Source organism: Liolophura sinensis, chromosome 8 (genome assembly GCF_032854445.1).
Source record: "Liolophura sinensis isolate JHLJ2023 chromosome 8, CUHK_Ljap_v2, whole genome shotgun sequence".
In the NCBI taxonomy this organism is placed as follows: Eukaryota; Metazoa; Mollusca; class Polyplacophora; order Chitonida; family Chitonidae; genus Liolophura; species Liolophura sinensis.
In genome coordinates, this window is record NC_088302.1 from 18,196,144 (window position 1) to 18,219,783 (window position 23,640).

A 23,640-nucleotide genomic window follows, 5' to 3' on the forward strand; every position below is an offset into this window, starting at 1 on the left:
ATCCTGGTGACATGCAAAGGACAGGTAGATCAGAGTGGTTAACATCATCAACACAGCTATGATGACTCGGCAACCTGATAGCAGATGAACACGCAACATGCCTGATCCCATCAAACAGAAATACAGAAAAATCTATGGATAATCAAGCTTTTACAAAGTCAACAAGATGCTGAATATCAGATGTCTGTACAGATATTTTAGCCAACAGGCCTGGCCAAAAATTTCATTCTGCTTAGGTCCGATGAAGAAGTAACACACCAGGGTATGACATATCCAATTACATAAAGAACACCAGAGAGTCAGAGCTCGTTGACTGCCACATGCCATAAGCTGATAAATCTGTAACCCGAGCTCTCCTCCTCCAACAAGTGGTTGAGGCCCCTGAGGTCTTCCAGCACAAGCATGTACACCTACGTGAGGCAGTTGGCGTACATATCAGTGAATTGTTACCAAGAATAAAAGGAGGCACCCCTCTCCCCCCCCCCCCCCCACACACACACTTTATTCACTTTATGAACTGCAATGTCCTCACTAGTGTCACGTACAATATGGGTTACAATTTGTTACACTGCTGTATATGAGGTAACATGACTAGTATCTAGGGCGACATCAATGCTAAGATAGCACTTCTATGCCCCAGGTTTCAGTTTCCTTCAGGTCTTTCTTATTATCCAGGGACTGGGTGTTTTTTTTTCTTTCTTTTCTTTTTGTTATTGTAACAATGCCAGCAGCGAAAGGCTTGGGAGATGCCAATAATGCGACTTGTACATGTATATCTTCATTGCAAAGGTAAATTATACTGGAAGAATTTAAAAAAAAAAATTGGCTAAAATTTGAGTAAGCTTGTATTTAGCATGGTTCAGTTAGGTCAGGTTTGGACAAGTTTTGGTACATTCAAACAGACATACAAGCAGTTATTGCAGACATAAAACAGGTTTTACAGTTCAAAACAAGCTTCCATACAAAAGCAATGAGGATGTAAGTTCTGTCTAGGGATGTAAAGGATAAAATCAACCTCTTAACACAATGCGCAGGTAGCCCAACTCAAAGCAGGGCTTCAGTTCATCACTGCTCAGGATACATACCACTATGTTAAACTAATTAACCAAACTGATTTGAAACAAAAGGCAAAGGTAGATAATGCCATGTCATTTTAGAACACTGTTCAGAGGCAAGGTAAAACTATAGGGATTCTTTTTGTCATGTTATGACAATTCTCATGTATGTGCCTTATTTTTTTTAATACTTGGTATTTAATCACACGAACGAGCAGAAAAGTGTTTGGTTTTTGACAGGTAAGAACTGACTTCTTAAGCAGGTTGGCAAGTTAACTACGGATTATGGGTCCTGATTAGTCTTGTTGTTCTCTTCTTGCTTTTTTTTTTCTTAGAAGGATATAACTGCCCAGGTGTATTTGTCCTTATTAAAAAGAGGGAAATGGATTTACAGTGGATTAGCTTGATCGGACTTAAGGGGTGGGGACATTTTTTTTTCAAGCCTACAAATTCAGTGCTCAAATGACAGGAGCATAAAGTCAATCTTTCAAACTGGAAGTCTCTTTCACTCCGTTTAAGCTTTATCCACCAAAGGTTTTAGCGGAATTAATTTCCAGGGTGGACACGCATTTTTTTCCCCAGACCTTCTGAAGTCAAAAACTGGCACACTTCTAACATGGCCATAGCAAGGTCATAAAAACAATCCAAAGAGCAAGATGATCTTGACCACTGTTGCCACAATGCCAGAAGGTGACTGTATGGCCAAAAATTGTAGACAATAAACACAAGGCTGGTGTGTCTGCAAGCTGCATATTCGAGGGCTGGATGCAGTGTTGCCGAAAGATAAACACGTTGGGCAAGATAGCTGGGAGGTGACTTCAGCACAAAAAACATAGTCCTCAAGCACGTCTTTAGACAGGGGAGTAGTACAGAGCTCCCAGAGCAGGTTCTACTTTCATATCTGCACACCCAGTCAACAGAGCACTGCTCCCACAGGCCTCAGGGGAAAGGCAGGCAGCGGAGTAGAGGCCAAGGGGGTTAAAACAACGACAACACCGCGAGATGCACAACACACAAAAGCTGCAGACATACATGCTCATAACTGCCAGGCCAGACGGCCACAACAGGAACAGTCAAAAAAAAAAAAGATTTCATTTTCGGCTTTTCCCACCCAAGGCAAACAAATGAGAGAAAATTAACACTGGATTCACAGAAACCCATTTCTTGCTCCTTTCCCCTCCTGCTTTTATAAAGAAATCTTTGCTTTCCCTCCCATGTTATATCAATACACTTGAAGTCAGTCTCATTAGAAATCCTGGGTTGATTTATAACAGTGCCTGAACACCCATGTAATTGTGGCGTGCTGCAGTCAGCAATGCTAATGTCGTTCATAACCGTGATGGAATTATTGCTGGGAAATTCTCGGCTCTCTCACTTGTCTGAGACATTGATTCGATAAGTGTTCATTATGGGGGAGTCAGTCCACTGCAGTATGTAACTATGGCCTGTACTTGCAGCTACAACGCTGTATCACTGTTAACACTACTGAGGCTGCCTTTGAAACATTGACGATTAAGCTGGCAGGTCAAAAATAAACATACCTGGAGAAAAAAAAAAAGTACTGATGACCTAACAATTTTAACTGTTAAGTGGTGCTGCTATTCCCAAGATATTTGCTACAGTCATTACCCTTATATACAATCCAACTAACAATTGCAGTTAGGCTTAATAGAAAGAAAATGGCAAGTGCTGCTCAAACTACCTTTTTTTCTCCACAAAACTTGAACAAGATAACAACTTCATTAATACCTTAACGCAGACTACCTGTGGAGAGACAGCAGGTTTAAACTAACTGGTACAATGTTGAGTAAGAGCAGCAAAAACAAAAAATCCATTCACCTGTTACAATACATGTATATAAAAACACTACAACAACTGAGCAACAGCTATTTATACATACATGCACATACTAAACCATCTGAAAAGAGCATGATACAGCCTTGTACATATACAGACACGCAGCCTTGCTTATCAAGTCTGGCTGTCATCTTTTTTTTTTCTTTTCCAACCTCCTTGACTGTTTTACCATCTGGATAAGAAAAGGTTGCAGGAACTCATCAAAATAGACTATCTTTAACCTGCACTCATTTTTTTCCTTCCTCAAATGATAAAATGTTTAATGTCAATGTGAAAAGAAAATCTTTCATGTGATATGAAGTATCGAGTTATGGCATATGCCTTTGGTGTACAGAAGATACACCTACATGTAGCTCTCCATAGTCACAGAAAAAAATGTAGGTGAGGAAAAACAAAATGAAGGTGAAACCAGCCACAAATAGAGCTGGGACACAGTCACAGTTTGGAGCTACTGTGAGAAATTGTACCTGTAGGGATGGCAGTTAACACATTCACGCTCAGGTAGCGAAGATTATGCCGCAGTATGCCATTTCCTGTGTTTCTACCAGCGACGAGTATGTCTCGGCTATTTTCATTATTACCGTAAACTTGGCAAAAATCACCCAAAACAACCCCTCTACCTTTTATTGGCACTATCTGCTCCACAGGCAACAACAGTGTGATAACATGGTGGTTGGAAAAATGGAGTTTTCTTTGCATATGAACTTGTCTGTAAGCAGTAGTGGCTGAGAAAACTATACATTATGCATTTCTTTTTTCAAAGGGTTCAAAGCACAAAAATTTAGTAGGCATACTAAAGGGGGTTATTTAAAACTCAAGCAGCACCAAAATAGAACTGAGTGTTCCAAAGGATTCATTTTCACAGAAGAAAAGTGAAGAGAAGCAAAGTGGGATGTACCGTGCATTTTATGTATAGCTTCAACAAGACAGAGGCAAATAGAACATCTGGCCAGGATATTTGCGATGCAGTGTTTGATGGACTACAGCAAACATCATGAAGGCATTAGCACACAGCTTAAACATGGGGGCAAATCCCCACACCCTAGAGGGCTTACTCAGGTGGTCAAGGCAGGCCCTGGGGCCGGGATATTACCCCTAGATAAAATAGGTAATCCAAGACCCTGGGTCCAGAATCTAACAATGGGGCTATTACATGGGATTGTGATCTAACAAACTAGGCTAGCTTGATCATAATGAAAGGCTTGACCGATCAATGCTGTGGAGGCTTACACAACACAATAGGCGGTTGGTACTCCTCTGTTCAATGCCCACCACACCCCCTTGAGCTGAAACCCAGCCTTTAGCACCTGGTAGAATATACTGAAGTTTGGCCACACCTGGGTATGGCTGGGTGAGGCTTGTAACCCTGATCCGGTGTACTGCAGTGACAGTGGCCATACACAGTATCACATGGTTATGCCAAAAGCCTTTTTTATTACAGGTATGCTTTGTGTTGTACCTGTATGCACCTGGAGACTGCAAACAGTGTCTTTCCCAGGGTTTTGTGTACTTGTATTTATAGCCAAGGTGTAAATGTGGCCTAGCAAACTACTGTTCACTCTTTAGCCATGAAATACTACAGAATATACACATATGCATGTACACACACAAACTTTGTAGATCAGTGCTGTGGTGACTGCTCTGTGGTGTGAAAATAAGATGCACAGAGTTCTACTGCTAAGCTTGTATGCCAGCACAAAATAAAGGTTGAAAGAGGTGAAGAAAACTATGGGTTAAGACTACCCCCACAGAAAGTGGGTCTGTATATCAACTCTCATGTGATAAAGGCAGATCCTGTAATTTGTTAAAAAAAAAAAAAACATGTTAAAAGATCTAGCATAATTATCAGAAGATGAACACACAAATTCTACACACCTATCACCTAGTATACACAGGCCACAGTAACCAGCATCCTGATGTGTGGGCATGTATAGCCCACAAAAACTTCCATTTGCCCAAATTATACTACATGTACGATCAATCATGACTAACTGGGGGGGGGGGGGGGGGGGGGGGTGTTGTTACCTGTATGATCAAACCTATTTGAGCATGGGATGAGTGACTAATACACATTTTAAGCTAAAGGAAAACTTCAACAAGGATGTACTTGTAGATCCCTCCAGCAAAACAACGCACAAGCACAATTCATTCAGCATTAATTACCGGTAATGACATATGGGTTAGTTTGGTTTTGTATTTCCGTATCCTTAACCTATTTAGGTTATATACATTCACACACTTGCTGATGGAGAGTCACAAAATGAAACAAAAATTGTATAAAACGCATGTAGGTGTCCCTGTACAGCCGTGCCTTAGCTCAAGGATACTGTGGGTGATGCAGTAAGATGATGCTGACTAGGGAGTGGGGATAGAAGGAGGGGAAAGAGATGCTAAGAGAGCAATGTAGTTTATGGTGTTGACTGGGTAGTTAAGTGGGACGGGTGGGAGAGGGGTTCAAAATGGCAAAGTGTGGAAAATTAAGATAAGAACAGACTTAAGCTAGACAAGCATATCTTCATAAGAGCACATATAGGGATTGTAGATAATGAGAACTCCTATGAAGCTTAATAAAAATCTGTATTTGAGGAAGACAAAATATGGCAAACTCAGATTCGGACTCTAGCCAGAAAAGTGCATCTTATTATAACAGATAAGCTTAGCCAACAGAAACCTTGCATTTGAGAGTTAATATCTGCAAAACTTATGTTTTCAAAAAAAAATATACAAATTGCTCCTTATGTGAGAGACCTGGAACATTTCTCAGTGAAATAATCAGCTAAGATACCCGGTCTACAGGTGGACACAGGCACGCAGCATTAATGCTAATTAAAACACAACTTGTTTTGAAGTCACAAACTTACCTTGAATGACAGCCTCCAGGTTAGGATCTCTGTCCACCTGCCACACACCTGACGTGATCAGGGGCAGCAGTAGAAACAGGTAACACACTGTCACAGCCATTACAATTCCCAGCCTCACCTGGCTCAGGCGAGCTGATCAACTACAGGTAAGTTGTCACAGTAATATCACAGTACACACAGTAAATCCACTCAAATCAGCGTACTTGCCGACTACATGAAGGACAGGTGTGTTGAACTGGAAATCAATGAGTAATCCGTCAGGGTTAGGGAATGAACGACCACAGATCAAACAAGTTTTGATCGTTGAGGTGAGGTAAAAATAATAAAAACGCAGTCGGCCGGCCTCAAGAGTTTCGAATCAGTGTGGAATTTCCGTTACACCATCGTTGGTAAGATAATAGTACTCCTACACAGGTGATTGGGTCTTGTACTCAATCCTACGAGGCAGTGGCACCTGTGAAGGAAAGAAAAACTGTAAAATTAGAAAAACTTAAAGCACAGTTAATGCCAGAAATATGCAAGAGTGCAAGAAAGGGATATCCCCCTCCTTACTGGATGATACACATAGGAAACCAGTGAATATGAGGAAGGGAGGTGAGAAGGGGAGGGGGAAGTAAACATAACGCCACATACCTTTATCAAGCTTAACCCTATGTTGCGTTGCTTATAGGGTGAAGGTAACTCTATTTGTGGCAGCCAGTCTGACCCTCTTACTACAGCAGGCCGGCCGGTGATGTCACTATCAGCTGTGGCTAGTCCCCACTGCACCGCAATACAATAGGGCTCAGACAACAGTTTTACGCTAACACCAGCCCTTCTAAATCTCTAGCTATAAACCTTACACTATGCAGCACCTCATTTCCACACAACCCTCTCAAGCAGCACCAGCCAGTCCAAATAGGCCTACTCAAGGCCCCTGCACCCACTGGTCAATACTTACTGGTCACTAGTGGTCATTTCTCCCTTGTTACTGCTGAGAGCAGAGCCAACACTACAAGCCAGTCAGTCATCAGCCAGGTCTAGGCTCACTACTAGATGGGGATAGTGATACACAACTGGCTGACAAGGCTTGGGTCAGTGGGGCAGGGCCCTACAGCTGTCAATCAAGCCAGGTCAGAGCTGATTGGCTGAGACTCCATGTAGCCTCAGAGTCATGTGACTTTCATTTACACACACACACAACTCAACAGGCAGTGTGTGTATACTATAAGCCCAGTGACAGGGGAGCTTGCCAGAGCTGGCCAGTACAATAGGATTACTAAGGCTGTCTTTGGGGGGAATCACAGTTGGGCTGTAAGAAATAAGACAGCTTCCCTGCAGGGATGCGGGCTAGGACTGGACTTAGAGGGGAAAATCCTTTCAATCCACAGGCTAGAAGATCCACCAGTTATTTCTATAGGTACAAAGAAAATGTAACCCAGCAGGGGCAGTTTTCTTTTCAAGTCCCTCTCCTCATTAAAACTTGATTGATTTCCTGCTACATGTTTAATGGGGGTAAGGGGAATAGGAGGGGAGTTTAACCAAAAAAAAAAAAAAATTGAGAAAGGTTAAAATCTAGTTCATCTACCCTAAGTTTCAATCAATGCCCTTCACATTAGGGCACGAAAACTTGATGTATTTAACAACTGCCACCTCATATTTTTCTTTCTTATATCTATAGATATAATGAATCCTGTAGGAAATTTCCAGTTCACTGCACCTTTTAATTGGCAATATTAACATATAGATGTTTAATTGCAACTGCCTAACTCCCCCTGTGGCTTGACAATGATGTAAGGCCTATGGTTATAAGCTTTCACCAAACACCTTATATTTTCCTTTCATATATGTTTATGTGCAGAAGTCAAGGTGTACCCCAAACAAAAGATGTCACAAACTTATGACAGTTTAATTAGTGAGGTATAAGTATGGCAGACAAGTCAAGTATACTTAGCTGCTTGAACTTGGGATGACACTAGCGCAACAAACTTACAAAACTGATACAAACTGACAAAAAGAGAAAACACCCAACTGCCAAAAACTAATATTGACTCTTACTGTAACTATAATGGCATGATTTCCACCATCATAACAACCGTCTGCCAAAAATTCACAGGGCACGTAACCAAAACAACAAACAAGAAATCTGTCCACAAGTTACAACAACCAGACCTGGAAATTCTCTACATGTAAATGAGTGGTTCTCTTGCTGATTTCAACATTAAGGAAAAGACAACGCAAATGCAATAAGTATCAGATAGGAATACTGGTATACCATATTTCTTTACAGTGTATAACAGATTAAAATGCAGTTAAAAAGAAAGCAAAAAGAGAAAAAAAACAACGTAAAATGTTCCACAAATTATGTAAAATGTTTCTCTGTCCTGCAGAAAGCCTTTTTTAAATTTTTTTTATCCAGACGTCATTTCTAAATGTAGGCTTATGAAAATATATTTTGCGATCATGTTTGACCTGATGCTTTTAGTTAGGATTAAACATAAAAACAGTAATGACACATATTTTTAACTGCTCGTAAAAATAAAACCAATACTTCTATTTAAGATCAGTTAGACTAACCTTCTTAGTTATCACATTTAAGACTAGCCAGAGTGACCTCAAAGTTATAATATCTTGTATGCTTCACCGAAGCGCTGTTTTAACACAGCATTAAAAATGTGACTGTATACAACAACTGACACGGTGAACTTCAATCTGAATCCAGTACAATGATTTACTGATGGGATTTGATGAAGAAAAATCAAAAGACAAAAACTGGAACAAATCAATAAGACAAAAAGGAGGTATCAACGAGGACACCGTAATTACGCATGTGAACAATATGCAGCATTGTTCCATTGTACGTCCATGACAGGCACACATGCGGCCATTTGTACCATCTCCACGGGAGGAGGGTAAAAACTGCACGGAATTACGCAGCTGAAAAATGTGTTCTCCTCCCAACTATCGCACCAGTTTGCAAGCTTGTCTCACAATTAGCCTGTGACATGTTTAATTATCTCCATGGGTACTCTGCCCCTGAATACAGGTAATGACAGGCACATGGGCATCCAGTCGAATCCAGGGGCCCCCTTAATACTATTGTAGTAACGGACAACTTCAGTTGGCCAGCCAACAGCACAACTGGGGTATGCATGGAAAGAGACCCGGCACATTTCTACAGTACATGTATGCATGGCTGTGGCTGTGGCTGCAAAGCTTGCCTGGCTGCCTCGATCTCTGCCTATCAGCTGACAATAGGGCCACCTTCAAATCTGGCAACACCCTCTTTTTATCAGTCTCTACTAACACAAAGTGCGTTGTATACCCATGCTATACTACTGGGTGCACAACACTTGTGGCACGTACCACTGCAGGGGGGGGGGGGGGGGGGGGCGATTTTAGAGTGTCAGACGAAAACAAAATAACAGAACACCAGGCAAGTATTGTAAAACTTGGGTGAGGTCAATTTTCAATTTAACCCTCCCCACCTCCAATGTCAAAAAAGAAAAAAAAAAAAAAAAAAAAGGAGGAAAAATAAACACAATTATGTTGGTGATTTTATCAGTCTGCAATGCAAGTCTAGTCATTTACAACTACAGTACATGTATCATCACAGTATATGACACGTAAGAGATATCACACTGACTGACTGTAACAAATAGAGATGCAGCTGATCCCTACAAGTCTGAAGTCTAGTCAAGATTTGTGTTTGCTTACACATGCCTTGCTAAGAGATACACAAGCAGGGAGGTGTATACATGTATGCAGGATGTAGATGGGCCATGCCCCACAGTTAACCATGCATACATTCTCTATAGTGATGCCTCAACGATGGACATGCCTAGTGGGAGGGGTGCAATGATGGAAAGGCAATGGGGCATAGCCTTCTTGCACCAGAAGAATGCCCTGGGCCCCTGGGTCCCAGATGGGGTGTTAGCAGACAGGAGCAGTAAATAACAGAAAACTGAAACGCTTACTACATAGTAAATCTGTACTGACTTACCCTGGTATGTGGCTGCAGCAGTGGTCGATAAATGCACGCACGTACACAGGTACGGAATCACTGTCACAAGCTTGAGGTAAATCCTTAATCAGTACAATCCAAGCAGGGTTAAGATTAATCCCACAGAGTTAAGGTTGAGTGGTCAGTACTGCCCTAAGAGCTCCAAAGCTACTGACCAGTGACACTCCAGCGTTTTACTGCAGGCTGTCACTTCTTACAGGTCTGGGCAAAAACACAGCTCTCTACAGCTAGGAGTCCCCAGTGCCTATCTGGTCACTCCAGCACAGCCCGATGGGATAAAGCTAAACAAGTTTTAAGCCAATCCTAGCCAGCCGTGCCACTAAACAATCCCAGTGTGCACCTGTGTTTTATTTTGCTGGAGTCCTAGTTTTGGGAGAGTGGGGAAGAGTGTGTCCCCCAGGCTGGGAAGGATACAGGTATATAGAAGTTCTCAGATCACTGTGAAGATCCTCAAAAGCCTTGGGTCAGATCAAAACTGTAAAAACTGACCGGTGTCTGTAGCTCCTCAAAATCGTGTTTTAAGACTTTTGTTGACGTCTTGTCCACCACAGGTTCTCAGCTGATAATTACTGGTTCGGCTAAATGCCTGCATTTATAGGTAGTGCCTTTGTCCGAGGTGTTTGGCCACTGACCACTGGTCAGATTAATGTGACAGCTAGCCTCAGAAAACACCTTTAAGGCTCCCTTCAAGTACTTGAGACCATATGGCAGCTAAATCCATTTTTTCACCTGGCTTACTGGCATTAAGCCTTGTCAAATGAAAGTCACTGTCAGGTGTGGAGAGCTTAGAATTTGGACATGGGGGTTGGGGGTTGGTGATTTATCTACTAATGGGTCCTGCTGGGTTTACCTGTTGTTTTAAGCCACTCTTGTGCCATAGCTATTTGTTTGCTAATTTACTTCAACACCTGTATGTTACCTGAGTTCTCACCTGTCATTAGTCAGTGGTTACTTTCAGCTTTTACTTCTCAGATGAAAAACAAAAAAAGAAAACAAAAAAGGTATGCCCACCGAAGCTACTTTCTCTGGCAAATATAATCATAATTAATTTTTCTCTTATGCACCTAAAAAGCCCTGAATGGATTATAGCCTGATGGGAAAAAGAGGATTTCCTGCTTTAGGGGAAGAGAAGGGCATACAGGAAACCTTCTGGGGGTGGCTGGACAGACACTGGGATTAGCATCCCTGTCCGATACCAGGGATTCAGCCCCTGCCCCCACAGGAAATAAACAGCCAGATGCAGCCGAGAGCAAGCCATGATAAGATGATGATCCGTCGTTTGTCTATCACTATCTTGCATCCTCTTCATTGAACTGACCCGTTATCTTGCACTTGGGCATATTCTCCAGCACCCCACTAACACAAAGAAAAGCAGGGCAGGAAATGTTTATCGACGTCTGAATATTGCAGAGAAAACTTGATATTAATAGAGACCATGGGATGTCTAGCACACCATCTTACTGTACAGATGTGTATGTAAGTTGGAGTGAGGATAAGATCAACCCTGCTGGTTGGTAGATCTCCTTCCTCAGTAAAGTCCACGTATTTTTCATCATCAAGTCATTATAAATCATGTAAACTACTTTTATGCCCACATGATTATCTTTAAATTTCTTCACATTTTTTGTGTGAAAAAAATTTCGCCTTCTCCAAAACTGCATGTCCTTTATACATGTAATGGTAACTTTTAAATGAAATGAAACGAAACTGAAAAAATAGACCTAAGACTTCCTATCATCAGAATAAAAAAAATTGTCAAGATTCTGAAAGACAACAAATCTTGTTACATGCAGACCGCTGGCTGAAAAATTACTCTACACTGAATATGTGATACTCATCAGCCCATTCAAATGTTACATTCTGAAATTTTATTCGTTCAACTCAAATTTTATCATGTCAAAATTCACCTCTACTTATTTGATTTATTTATTTGCTTGGTATTTTTCGCCCTACTCAAGAATAGTTCACTTATACATTGGCGGCCAGCATTATGGTGGGTGGAAACCTCTTTCACCTCTGCTGATTAACTGTGAAATTGTCAACGACGCACTACATTGTACACAGCCTTCGATCATCTTATATCAGCTTCATCTGAACTTCGGATATACTGTATACCATTTGTAAACAACTGTTTGTGTGAAAATTGGTTTTGTATCTAATTATCTCCCTCAGAAAATAAATTATTATTATTATTATTATCATTATTATCATTTGGCCCAAAGTAAGATGTGGTAATCAATCCCTCAGTTGTAGCCTATGTTCTGATACCAGCAAGACTTACACAGACAATTCAATATGCTACGTCCAGCAAAATCCAGGACAACCTACAAATGTACATGATACACTGACTGACAGTTGTTGCTATTAATATTATATCAGATCAAGTTAATGTGATTTTCAAACTTGAAGCAAGAGGAAATTAAACCGTGACGTGCCAAGGGCATAATTAATGTCTTGAAAGTTAGAGAACAAAAAATGTTGAGGAATAAAGTTAAATGTCACGACATGAAGGACTTTAAAATATCATTTATCGTAAGTCAGTTCATATCGTATTTAGCCAAAAATAGATGTGGAATTAAGTATGGCCTGATTGAGCATTAAGCCAATGGTTTTTAAAAAGTTAATGTGTAAGCGGACGGTGAAAATCCGTAAGCATGTTGCTGAAAAATCAGCATGTATCTCTGACAAGCATGAACAAGGGCTTAATTAAAACCACAGCTTTCTAAGTATACTTAGCAGAAATCGCATTTTCATGTACTACATGTAGACACAGAGGACCTGCATGGCCTCAAAACCTGACACGATGATCAAAAACAATTAAAACAGCTGAGACAAAGCTGAAAAACAAACGAAAACTTTGTTTGTTATACAGCAGACCCCTTGATCATCACCTCAGTCCCAGACCCTCAAGCGAAAAAAAAAAATAAAAATTTATTTAACGTGTCTGGGAGACCTGGATTTTAACTGCAGGTTCTCAGGTAATACAAGCCGAGGGTAAAAAGGCCAGCACGCTCATTAGCATGGATCTAGGTTAGCTAGTTTACCTGCGCAAGTTAAAGGACACGGGATTAAGAGGCTGATAAAAGGGACTTTACCAGACTACCTGTATATGGAGTTTGAGCCATCTTAAACCCATGTGTGTGCAATGAGGGGGTAGAGGGGGTAGATGGACAGTGGAATCAAAATTAAATTTATCTTTATTAATTTTTGAAGAAAAAAAAATTAGCATAAACTATACAGGATACTGGTACATATATATTTTTCCAGTGCACATGCACTTGTTTTGCATGTAGTGTTTATTTTAACATCTTTAATGAAATGTTTCCAAACCGATAATCCGTGCCCTCAATGGACCCTCATGTCCTCTTTTCTACTATTTACAAGCGATCCAACAGCTTTACTTTAGTGCTTCAGTCCTGTAGTACTATATCAACCTACAGAAGCATTTAATACAACCACTGACTTCATCTATGGACTAAAGGGGCCCTTATCTGCTTCACGTTTGAGTACTTACTTAACATCAGTTATTTTACTTTCTCTGCTCTTAAGCAAGCAATCCAACATTTGCACAATTAAGAGCTTTCTGAATCAAAAATTTAAACCATTATTTTGATTCAAAAAATATAAAGCTCCCACGTCTTGCACAATTTGTTAGTTTTTTTTTTTACAGCAAACCGAATTTTCTTCTCAAGTCAAGACAAACTAAAAATTACCAATAAATTATTATATAAAAGTTCTTATTATCATAACAGTAATATCCTGTTCAATGAAAATCAAGCCATTTTGTTGGTGAAAGGAAATTAATATGCAAATGTTTGTCCCACTTTATAAACAGTTAGTGGTACCTGACCTAATGAACTCCGTGTCACACTTATACAGCATGTGTTGTCATATGCCGAGTCATTAAGCATACCAGGAAATTTCATAATCAGACATACGCGGAAAACAAGAGCACATGCACTTGGAACTTGTTATGACAGAATGATAAAGATTACTGTTTACTACAATGACTCTTTGTCAACTATTTCTTATCAAAAACACTCAACAACACCTATCAATAATAAGGCACTTTTTTTATTATTTGTTGTGTGTACATGTGATATTTTTCAAGGAGAAACGGTGAAAAGTTTTGCACAAAATCTGCCAACAGTTTCAAGATACTTCTTGTCAATATGTGTCTGAATTTCAAAGGTGCATGTATATAATAATATACATCATTTTTAACAAATACACTTTGGAAAACTGAACAACGTAAGTTACAAATCTGTAACACCAAAAAAAAAAAAAAGAAAAGGCTGTGTAAAAGAGACTCTGACAGAACAGGTTTGGACAAAGACCTGTCAAAACGAAACCTGTTTGAGAGCGAGAAAACCTCGTCACAATTTAGGCTAAACCCAAACAGACATACTGCAGAGTTTGCGATAACATCTGACTTCCTGAACTAGAATCTAAAACGTGTTATTGCATAATACAATTATAATACAGGAAGAACTGTCATGTTTTTTTTAATTACCTATGCTCATGACCTTCCACTGACTTCTGCTTTTGTTTTGTTTTTTGTTTTTTTTCCTTCATACAGACTGATGTCATATTTCAGGTAGACACATACTTTTGATGTAACTGTTTGAGTGTTAACACTTTTTTTTTTACTATTATGCTCAAGAACGGCTATTACACTGACATTCCTTCTTCTTAAATCGTCTAGTCTACTTTTACTGTAATCACCAGGATGTGGTTGAAATACCCCCAAGGTGTCTGAAATACCCCCAATGTGGCTTTAACCCCCATGTAATCATTCATTCACTCTGAGTAATTTTCCTCTGCTCAGTCAATGTCCTGCTAAACTTGACTTTCCTACTGATATTCAATGAGTGCAACTATGCAAACTTCAACTATAGGTACAATGAAGGATAGAGATTGGGAGATATTTTTTCTTTTAATGGTCTCAAAATTTTTCCTTTGCAAACCTAAACTATAATCGTATCAATAATGACTGCAGACATGCTTAATCATCATTACCATGTTGTTTCGCCACGGCTCCCCCACTCCCCACAACATCCCCCCTTCTGAAGCCCCACCGCTTGTGTACCCCACTGTGGAGCCTTATGGCCCCTAAACCTGGCAAACAGGGCCTATATCTCTGACTGGGCACCAGAAGGGTCATCTTGCCAGAGCTGTCTGTCTCCTGATTTGTGACACTGGGGGTAAACACTCTGATCCCCTAGGGGTGACTTCATGGGCTGTCCAGGGTACTGGGCTAGACTGGCTGCTTTGTCAACACTGGGGACTCCAGGGGCCTTGCTAGCACCCCTGCCAAATCTGGAACTGTTTGTCTTATCAGCTCAATCAAGCCACAGTTCAAACACCTTGACCCCCATTTTCCCCCCTTGACCAACCTAGCTATGATGAGTATATACCCCTCATTATGGTAATCCCTACCCAGCCATTCTTCAACTGTACAAACCAATTTATCATTCCTTGTAGACTACAAATGGATCTAAAGGTGTTCAACAAAGCATCAAAGGGTGATTTATAATACCAAATATGGCTATGTCGAACACATTTCAAGCTCCTTAGACATTTACCAAACTCTGGATGTATGTCATTGTATGCATACTAAATAGTCAGTTAAAATAATTAAATTTCACATGTGGCAGGTTGAGGACAGAAGCAATTCTTAAATGTACAAATTAGATTTTGTACATCTCAGAGGCTTCCCATTTTGCTCATGACAACTGTCTGAGGATATGCCTAGTAATCTTACGACTTCAACCTTAAAGGAGAAGAAAACACAAAAAAGATGTAAAAATCAAAAGAAAGAACGTGAAAACTTAATTGTAAATATCTGTGTATAGTGGATATTTGGGACCACCTTGTGGTAATTATTGTTCCATAATAATGTTCTAAATATGGATGTGATGCAAGTCTAATAAATGTATTTGTATGCACATTTGGTGCTTATATGCCAAAACATGCATTAAATCTCAATTATGATAATATTCTTGAGCATATTAAATTATAAATGTCATCACAAAGCAGGATGAACACACATGTCAGCTGAAATTACCAAGTCCCATACACATTCATTAAGCATGTTACATCCTCATTTAAAACATTATTACACATAGACTACACATGTTTATACCAAAAAGTTGTTCCAGCTACCCACTATACAAAAAATAGACAAAAGTGTCTTTTTCTCTTTAAAGCAAAATGGAAAAATACTGATGACCACATTTGTGACTTTTCGTACTCTTTCATCTGAACTTTATGTAAATTTCATGTTTTCTTCACCTTAAAGTCAAAGTTTCTTTTTCTTTTACAGCTGTTCTAAATAAGAACAATTAGTTTCATTACATAATTCTTTGATCTATTCAACATCAGCTATACATGATGGATTTATTTATTTATTTGATTGCTGTTTTACGCCTTACTCAAGAATATTTCACTTATACAACGGCAGCCAGCATTATGGTGGGAGGAAACCCACGACCATCCGCAGGTTGCTAGCAGACCTTCCCACATACGGCCGGAGAGGAAGCCAGCATGTATACACATGATGGAAGATTTGGGGTTGATTCAACACAACAGGTGAGTATTCTAACATAACAAAAGTGTAACTAATCCACAGGTTAAATCACCTTGATCCAGATTAACACGGGATTATCCCAATTATTCCTCCTCCAAGAAACAAGCCAACGTAAATGCATCTGCTGTTCGCATCATGTGTACTATGTAACATCCAAAAGAACAGTCCAATTAAAGGGGGAGCATTAACTATGCTAATACCAAAGAGAAATTTCCTCTGTATTTATAAATCCATGTTAAAATCGATAATGATAGTATGTTTTGCAGATGTCTTCAGCTCAGCTGAGGGATTATATATCTTCTTAATTAAGCCTATAGATAACACAACATGATTTTATTTCACTGTGCATATGTACAGATATAGCTCCATATGAAGAACTTACCGGCAGATCAAAGTTTGGGTACATGTGCACAGGTTTCCGACAACAGCATATATCCACATTTTTGCTTAATTCAGTAATTCAGCGGACAATATTATTGACCAAATTTTGGCCAAGAAACAACAGTGTTAATTATTAGTTTACCTTTTCAATTGTGAAAAAAAAAATGACAAAAACAAATTTCCTCAAATACTGAATCCATTACAGAAAGCAAGAGAGCAGAAAATTGATCAATTCAATCTGTATATACGGTTATTCTCCTAGGGTTATCACATTTATGAACAATCTGTCACAGACTTAACATTAAATCATTTCTATATAGTAATATCCCCCTGTGAGCAATGCCTATTAGCACTCATGGTTACATCATCTGTGTACAACAATTTGTCAATGACTCAATCAGTGGACACCCTCTGAACGACAACTGTCAATTAATGTACATATGGCTTCTGCACACTGATTCTACATCCAATCATAAGCATTATTTATAACTGTAGTCAATCCATACATAGAGTACAGCTATTAAATTCTTCTTAATTCAGATCGTATGCAGAAAAGGTTAAGCATTATGGCAGATAAGCCAGAACAAATTCCTGTACACTTTACAAAAAAGTAACAACAACAACAGCAACAAGGCGTTCTATGATAGGTGGTGGTATGTACCAGCCTACGACACAAGACAAGTAAATCACTCTTTATATTGCCCTTAAGGAACAAATCAGCATCACTAAACATGCATCTGATCTGGTAACAATTATTCTTACTTCATTACTTTCACTGATCTGCACTGGAGTATTAATGGGAAACCAATACACAAACGGAATCAATGATCATCAACAATCAACAAATACGCATGTTCTCAGAATGAATATTAATTAATGGTTGTGTGAATTTTTAGTGGAATATAAGGTGAAAATGCAAGAAAATCCAGCAATTTGACTCTGCAGGACAGGAGTTTCAGTGCAGTTCCCTTTTATGACTTCATCACTGCACAATTTGCATATGCATTTGGCAAATTTTTTAGAATACTTGCCAAGGCTCTTCCTTGGGTTCCCTGCATTACACCTGGCACATGTGACATCAAGGACATTAAGGGTTGCAGAGGAAATCAAAGAATTCATTTATTTATTTATTTATTTGATTTTATGTTTTACGCCATACTCCAGAATATTTCACCTATACAACTGCAGCCTGCATTATGGTGGTAGAAAACCGGGCAGAGCCCGGGGTGAACCCATGACCATCTGCAGATTGCTGTTAGACCTTCCCATGTATTCCGTCAAAAAATACAGCTGCACTGTGTAATTTCACTACAACAGCGAGAATAAAGTTGTTCAACTGGTTTTAGCTATTACAGGAGTCAATTACTCACACAGACTTTCACTTGCTGTGAACTAGTAAAAACTTAATGAAATTAAATTAAAATCCTTAGTCCTGAAAAAATAAATGACATATTACAATATTAGTTGTACCATTATATAATTAAGACAGATTATTAGTTCTTTGGAAAAATGTGACTTCATTTTATGAAGTTGAGGTAAAAGTTTTTTGTTTTTTTAAAATTAACAGATTATGTCTCTCAAAGTACAGTCACGTGCCATATCACCATATGACCGACATGTACTTTTAATTTGACATCAAATGGAGGTCAAGTTAAAAAAAAACATCAAAAATTTTAAATATGCTAGTTTCTTTTGACTACAAAATGACACCATTTCTTTCTTTTTTATCTGTAGATCATTTGTGGGCTATGCAGCAAAACAATGAAAGTCCTTCAAGATAATGTTGTGACAGAGGAATGTCAAAAATTTCGAAGGTGAAACGCACCCATCACCTGAAAGCCTCAACTGTGATACTACATATACATACCTGTATATTTAGTCAGATAAACGTACCTGATATTATCACACATGTAGAGATAGGCCTATCAAACAGTACACTAATATGTACAAACATGTACCATAGAACACAAACGTCCCCTTCTCTACACTGTACATGTGCCAACTGATGCCCAACAAGTGGAACTGAAGTACATGTGTACTACAAATACAAACGATTTATACATGCCATGGTAAATGTCATGGGTGACTTGTGATTATTTTCAATTATACGTTTTATTAGTTTTCAATTCCTCACTTAAATTTTTAGCATTTATAATATGAGTATCCAGATTATGGGTGGTGGATACTGTAAACCCAGAAGCAAGTCATCAGGTAGATGAAAAAGACTGCCAGGACCTAATGCTGCAGCTGAACTAGCGCGATCTGGATTTGAACCTATGACCTCATTGCTCATTTATGCACCTTTCTAATTTTATCTTGGAGACAAAATAACATTGGGTTGGCAAACTTCTGGGCTTCACAAAATCTTTTAATTTTATCAGTTGTCATGGAATAATGTCGTCAGAATATGCTTGAAAAAATAAAACGTGAGGAAAGGCTGAAGAATTACAGTAGTACAGATCTTCATAAATGAGTACTAAGATTATTGCATGTTTGCAAATGTCATAATTATACAATTTTTATAAAGACTTAGAATAAGGTATAACTGCTGATAATTATGCAGTAACACTTTGCAGTAGTCTGCCACTGATGGTGTCAGGAAACCATATTACAAGGCTTCTGGTGGGTAAGCCTACTGAGTTAGTACCTTTAGGGGACCCAAATGACCTGTGTCTGGAATCTTGGCATTTTGTTGGCCTGTCCTATGTGCCGCATTTAGAAGAGGTAAAAACTTAGCTGACCCACGCAAATATGTACATGGTCTGACAATAAACAAAAAGTACATGGAAAGTTTTCTTGATTGATTCAGAATCTGTCTGTCTCAAAATTCTCGTCTTTGAAGATCCGGAAATTAGATCTTCTCTGTTTTGGATCAATAACGAGAAAGATTCCCGACAAGGCCACCTTGTTTTTTGTGCTTCACTTAGTAAAACTGATTTCCTTCATCAGAGTATGCAGCCATGTCTTTATCTCCTATCTCTCTGTTTTAATCCTTTCCACTGGGTGAAAAGACCTTGGTGCCTGCAAAATTTACCAGTGTTGAATTTTATTTATTGGTCTGTCAACATCGACAGAGGCTGGGAACTTGCAAGCAATGGCAGCCATCGGTGAAAGGAAAAAAGGTCTGTGATTGGACAAAATTGATTGTTTAGAACAGGTTTAAAAGAGACCTGACTACATCAAAGCGAGATTCCATTCAACTGCAGCTCATGTCTTTTGACACACGACTTAATGAGCATTATACTGCAAGTAGCTACAAATCTAAATGGACAAAAAGTTAGGACAAATTGTCAAAGAAGTTCTTCACTGAGTATTGTCAAATTTGAACACAAATAGAGTAGCAACATATGCAGAGTTTCTTACAGCATCAAAGAACAAGACTTTCTGAAGTGAATTTGAAAGACACAAAGACATAAATCATTCAGGCAACAAAGTGTATGTAAAATGGATCTGGTTATATCACAAAAAAAAAAAAAAAACCTTGTGACTTTCCTCTGATGAAGGTGTGATAAAATCTGAACTTCTGATACCAGAATTTTGAGATTATCGAATTATATGAAGTAGACTAATAAATCTAGTATGAATTATTATTTGGTAAAACTGTATGAGTGTATATACTGTACCAAAAACACACAGTGGTGTGATCAGAGTCTGCTAGGTCAATCTGCCCTCTGTCTGACACATATATCACACGCTGACTAGACAGCTTAATTAACATCCTCCTTGATAATTAGCAAACTCAGGTGTTATATGCTTCTTGATTACTTACCATACATCCAACCTCACCCGTGACAAACCTACCTAGCCAGGCGACAGACACATCATTCACGCTCTTCTGGTCTTCATCAAAATAAATAATGGTGTAATGGATATGTGTAAGTAGTACAGAAAGCCAATAAAATAAATCAATCACATGAAATATTCAGTCAGTCTCCGAATTTTTCTTTATCACCATCATTGCACACTGACCTGTGACAGGTAGGTAGCTGGCATCAACATCAATTTCATACAAATGCATTGTTTCAATTCTGAACCACACATTAACCTGGTGTAATTATTTTGAGCGACTTTCTCTATCAAAAGTCAGAAAGTTTTAATTTTGGCAAACGTGAATTTGTCATGTAAGGTGTAAAAAGACTGAAACAAAAAACAAAACCAAACAAGGTAACATAGAACCTGGATCCAACACACAATGTGTATTTGTAATACTGTCAAAATGGACCTCTTGTAGCTTACTACTGTATTCGTTGTAGAAACTTGAAATATTGTCTTTGGTATTGAAACTATTTTTTCAACAGGACATTCTCCTAGTTGACCGAAAAACTCCTTTTTAAGATCCACAGAACTCTCAGAATTTGGTAAAATTGAGAACTCAGATTAGCTGAAGAAAAACTTTTAGGTTAAATACAGCAGATTCATGCAGCATCTTTCTTCTGCTGTCAAGTTTGCACTCTATACAGCTTCCTTAAAGTTAGTCCGTTGAAGCAGTTAATACATGCTTAGGACTGGTGTTGCCAGCAAAGAAGCACACTGTAATTCCTCAACCATTTCACACGTTTGCAAAGTGTTTATTCAAGCATGTTCTGAAGGCATTATTCTGTGTTGACTAATAAAACTGGGCTTTTTGTAAAGCCCTGAAACTGGCCAATGCAACCAATGTAATTTTGTCTCAAAAATGAAACTAAATATGTGCTTAAATGGCACTGAAAGTTGCTCTTTCAAATGAGAAAGGGTAAAGGAATTAGGGTAACATATAGACTACAATTTAATTAGTTAATTAGTTAATCTGCAAGGTTTGTTTACAGGTCCATGAAATAATGCTACATAAACATTTATTAATAAAAATCAGCATCTCAAACTTTGATTGGATCTCTTTCCACATTGTATTTTCGAAATTTACAGATAAGCAAGATAGGATATGTATACAAAATGGAGTCTTTACCATTAATCAATTGTAAACTAGTTCCTACTGAGAGATTTATAGCTACTCTGCAGCAATCTGTTTTAATGCTGTTCTGCAGGGGGTATAAGGACAAGGGCGGGGGTGATAAAAAGATGTGTTAACTGTGTAATATACAACCAACCTTAAGTTCTTCACAGCTATATCATAGGTAATTCCTGTGACCACCTGGGAAAATTTCATCACCTGTGCTTGCTATATGGCCTTTGAAGTTTTAACCAACCCTCTTTGTGTTAATGAAGTTCAACCCTCATTCTTTCACAATGTGCTATCTCTTTAACTGTGATGATAAGACAGATTAACGACTAAATGAAAATATGACCCGAAAATAAGACAAAAGATGTGAAGTTGTGGGGTTCAGCAGGAGGTGGGTGTGGTGGCATTGACATGGACTGATCCCGGGTATTTTTGAACCAGTCAAAAAGAGTTGGGGGTCAAAAGTTTGGGATCCCAAATGATAACACTTTCATACCTTCATGTTATTTGTATGTACAAAAACACACACACACAGGTAAACAAGCATATAGATTTACAAACGCTTCTTAACGTTGCTTTATGTTGATATCCATCTTTCCATTTTGAACATGTCTCTCGGTTAAAACTTTCAGATCATGTTTGAAGCTGCACGCAAATGTCACCGAGTTCTTTGAAGTCTAGAACTAGATTATCATGCTACAGCATGTTCAGAGATAGTCACTGCTCATCCATCTCTGTTTGGACAATGGGCCATCTCTTGATTACATTAAGGCGCACAGCAGGGGGGCAACATTAAACTCCTTCTTCTTTAACTGAACGAGGAAAGATTGGGCTTTAAAAGGGCACTGCAGGGTTTCAGGGATTTACCTTTGATGTGCTCCTGATAAAACAATAAACACCAGGTAATGTCCAGATGAGAATTTTAAGTGTAGTCGGAGAGGTGTTATAATTAACAAGCACTCCAGGGGTTGAAGTGAATGCAGAAAGACTTTAAGCTGTTGGTTAAAGGATGACAGGGTTGATGACCGGGCTCTGTACTGATTGTGGAAAGTAGGGCGGGGCGCTAGGTAGTAGGCAAAATGTGTGGGGCTCCTGGAGATCAATAAGTCTAACCACAATAGACAAAGTGTTATACCTGCTTGTAAGCCGGAACATCAAAGAATTTACCTGTAAGGATATTGATGAGTGCGAACAAAGGCACACAAAGGCAGAACGGAATAGATTTACTGGTCCCATGGGCAGATTATCAGCCTGTTCTTCTATACCAAACTCCAACATTATTCCTTCATTTTATTACACATACAGGAATTTAAAGAGAAAAATGTGTAAAGTAACTAATGAAAAGGTACATAGTAGTGAAATTATGTTAATTTTCTTTTAGCCCTAAACAATGCGTGATGGGGGTCATTTACTTGTGTACATAAGTAATATGTCAGGGGGGCCTCCGTGGCTCAGTTGGTTAGCGCACTAGCGCAGTGTGATGACCCAGAAGCCTCTCACCAATGCTGTCGCTGTGAGTTCAAGTCAAGCTCATGCTGGCTTCCTCTCCGGCTGAAGTGGGAAGGTCTGCAGCAACCTGCAGATGGTCGTGGGTATCCCCCGCGCTCTGCCCAGTTTCCTCCCACCATAATGCTGGCCGTATAAGTGAAATATTCTTGAGTATGGCGTAAAACAGCAATCAAATAAATAAATTATGTCAGCCAAAGTGACCATACTCGTTCATATTAGGTATCATGCTGAGCAACAGATGGGACTTTTACAAATATACACCAATAGCACGCATAACAATCAGTGTGAAAATTAGGTTAACTTACACCATTATTGGATGGAGGAGTAAATAAATTAAAGAACCGGTAGTCGTTTTGATTTGCATCTTTAAACCGTTCTTAAGTACACATGTATATTCTACTTGTCAAGTTGAATTTTTATAAAATTTTGGCGATCAGCTTGTTCTTGTA

At 39.0% G+C, this 23,640-nt stretch overlaps 1 protein-coding gene across 8 annotated transcripts in view; it reads right to left on the reverse strand.

The window, feature by feature from the left end:
* The window catches only part of LOC135473958 (semaphorin-1A-like), a 233,143-nt gene that overhangs the window by 44,337 nt on the left and 165,166 nt on the right, over positions 1-23,640 (reverse strand). For 4 of the 8 annotated variants that reach the window (XM_064753930.1, XM_064753928.1, XM_064753923.1 and 1 more), the window contains exons 1-2: positions 9,756-10,005; positions 5,774-6,227 (exon numbers count right to left, since the gene is read on the reverse strand). In XM_064753930.1, coding sequence (XP_064610000.1) covers positions 5,774-5,873 — 100 coding nt within the window. In that variant the 5' untranslated portion in view covers positions 5,874-6,227; positions 9,756-10,005. Of the gene's footprint in view, positions 1-5,773; positions 6,228-6,713; positions 6,798-9,755; positions 10,006-23,640 lie in introns of those variants that run through there. The other 4 variants (XM_064753926.1, XM_064753925.1, XM_064753924.1 and 1 more) reach the window with 2 other exon arrangements.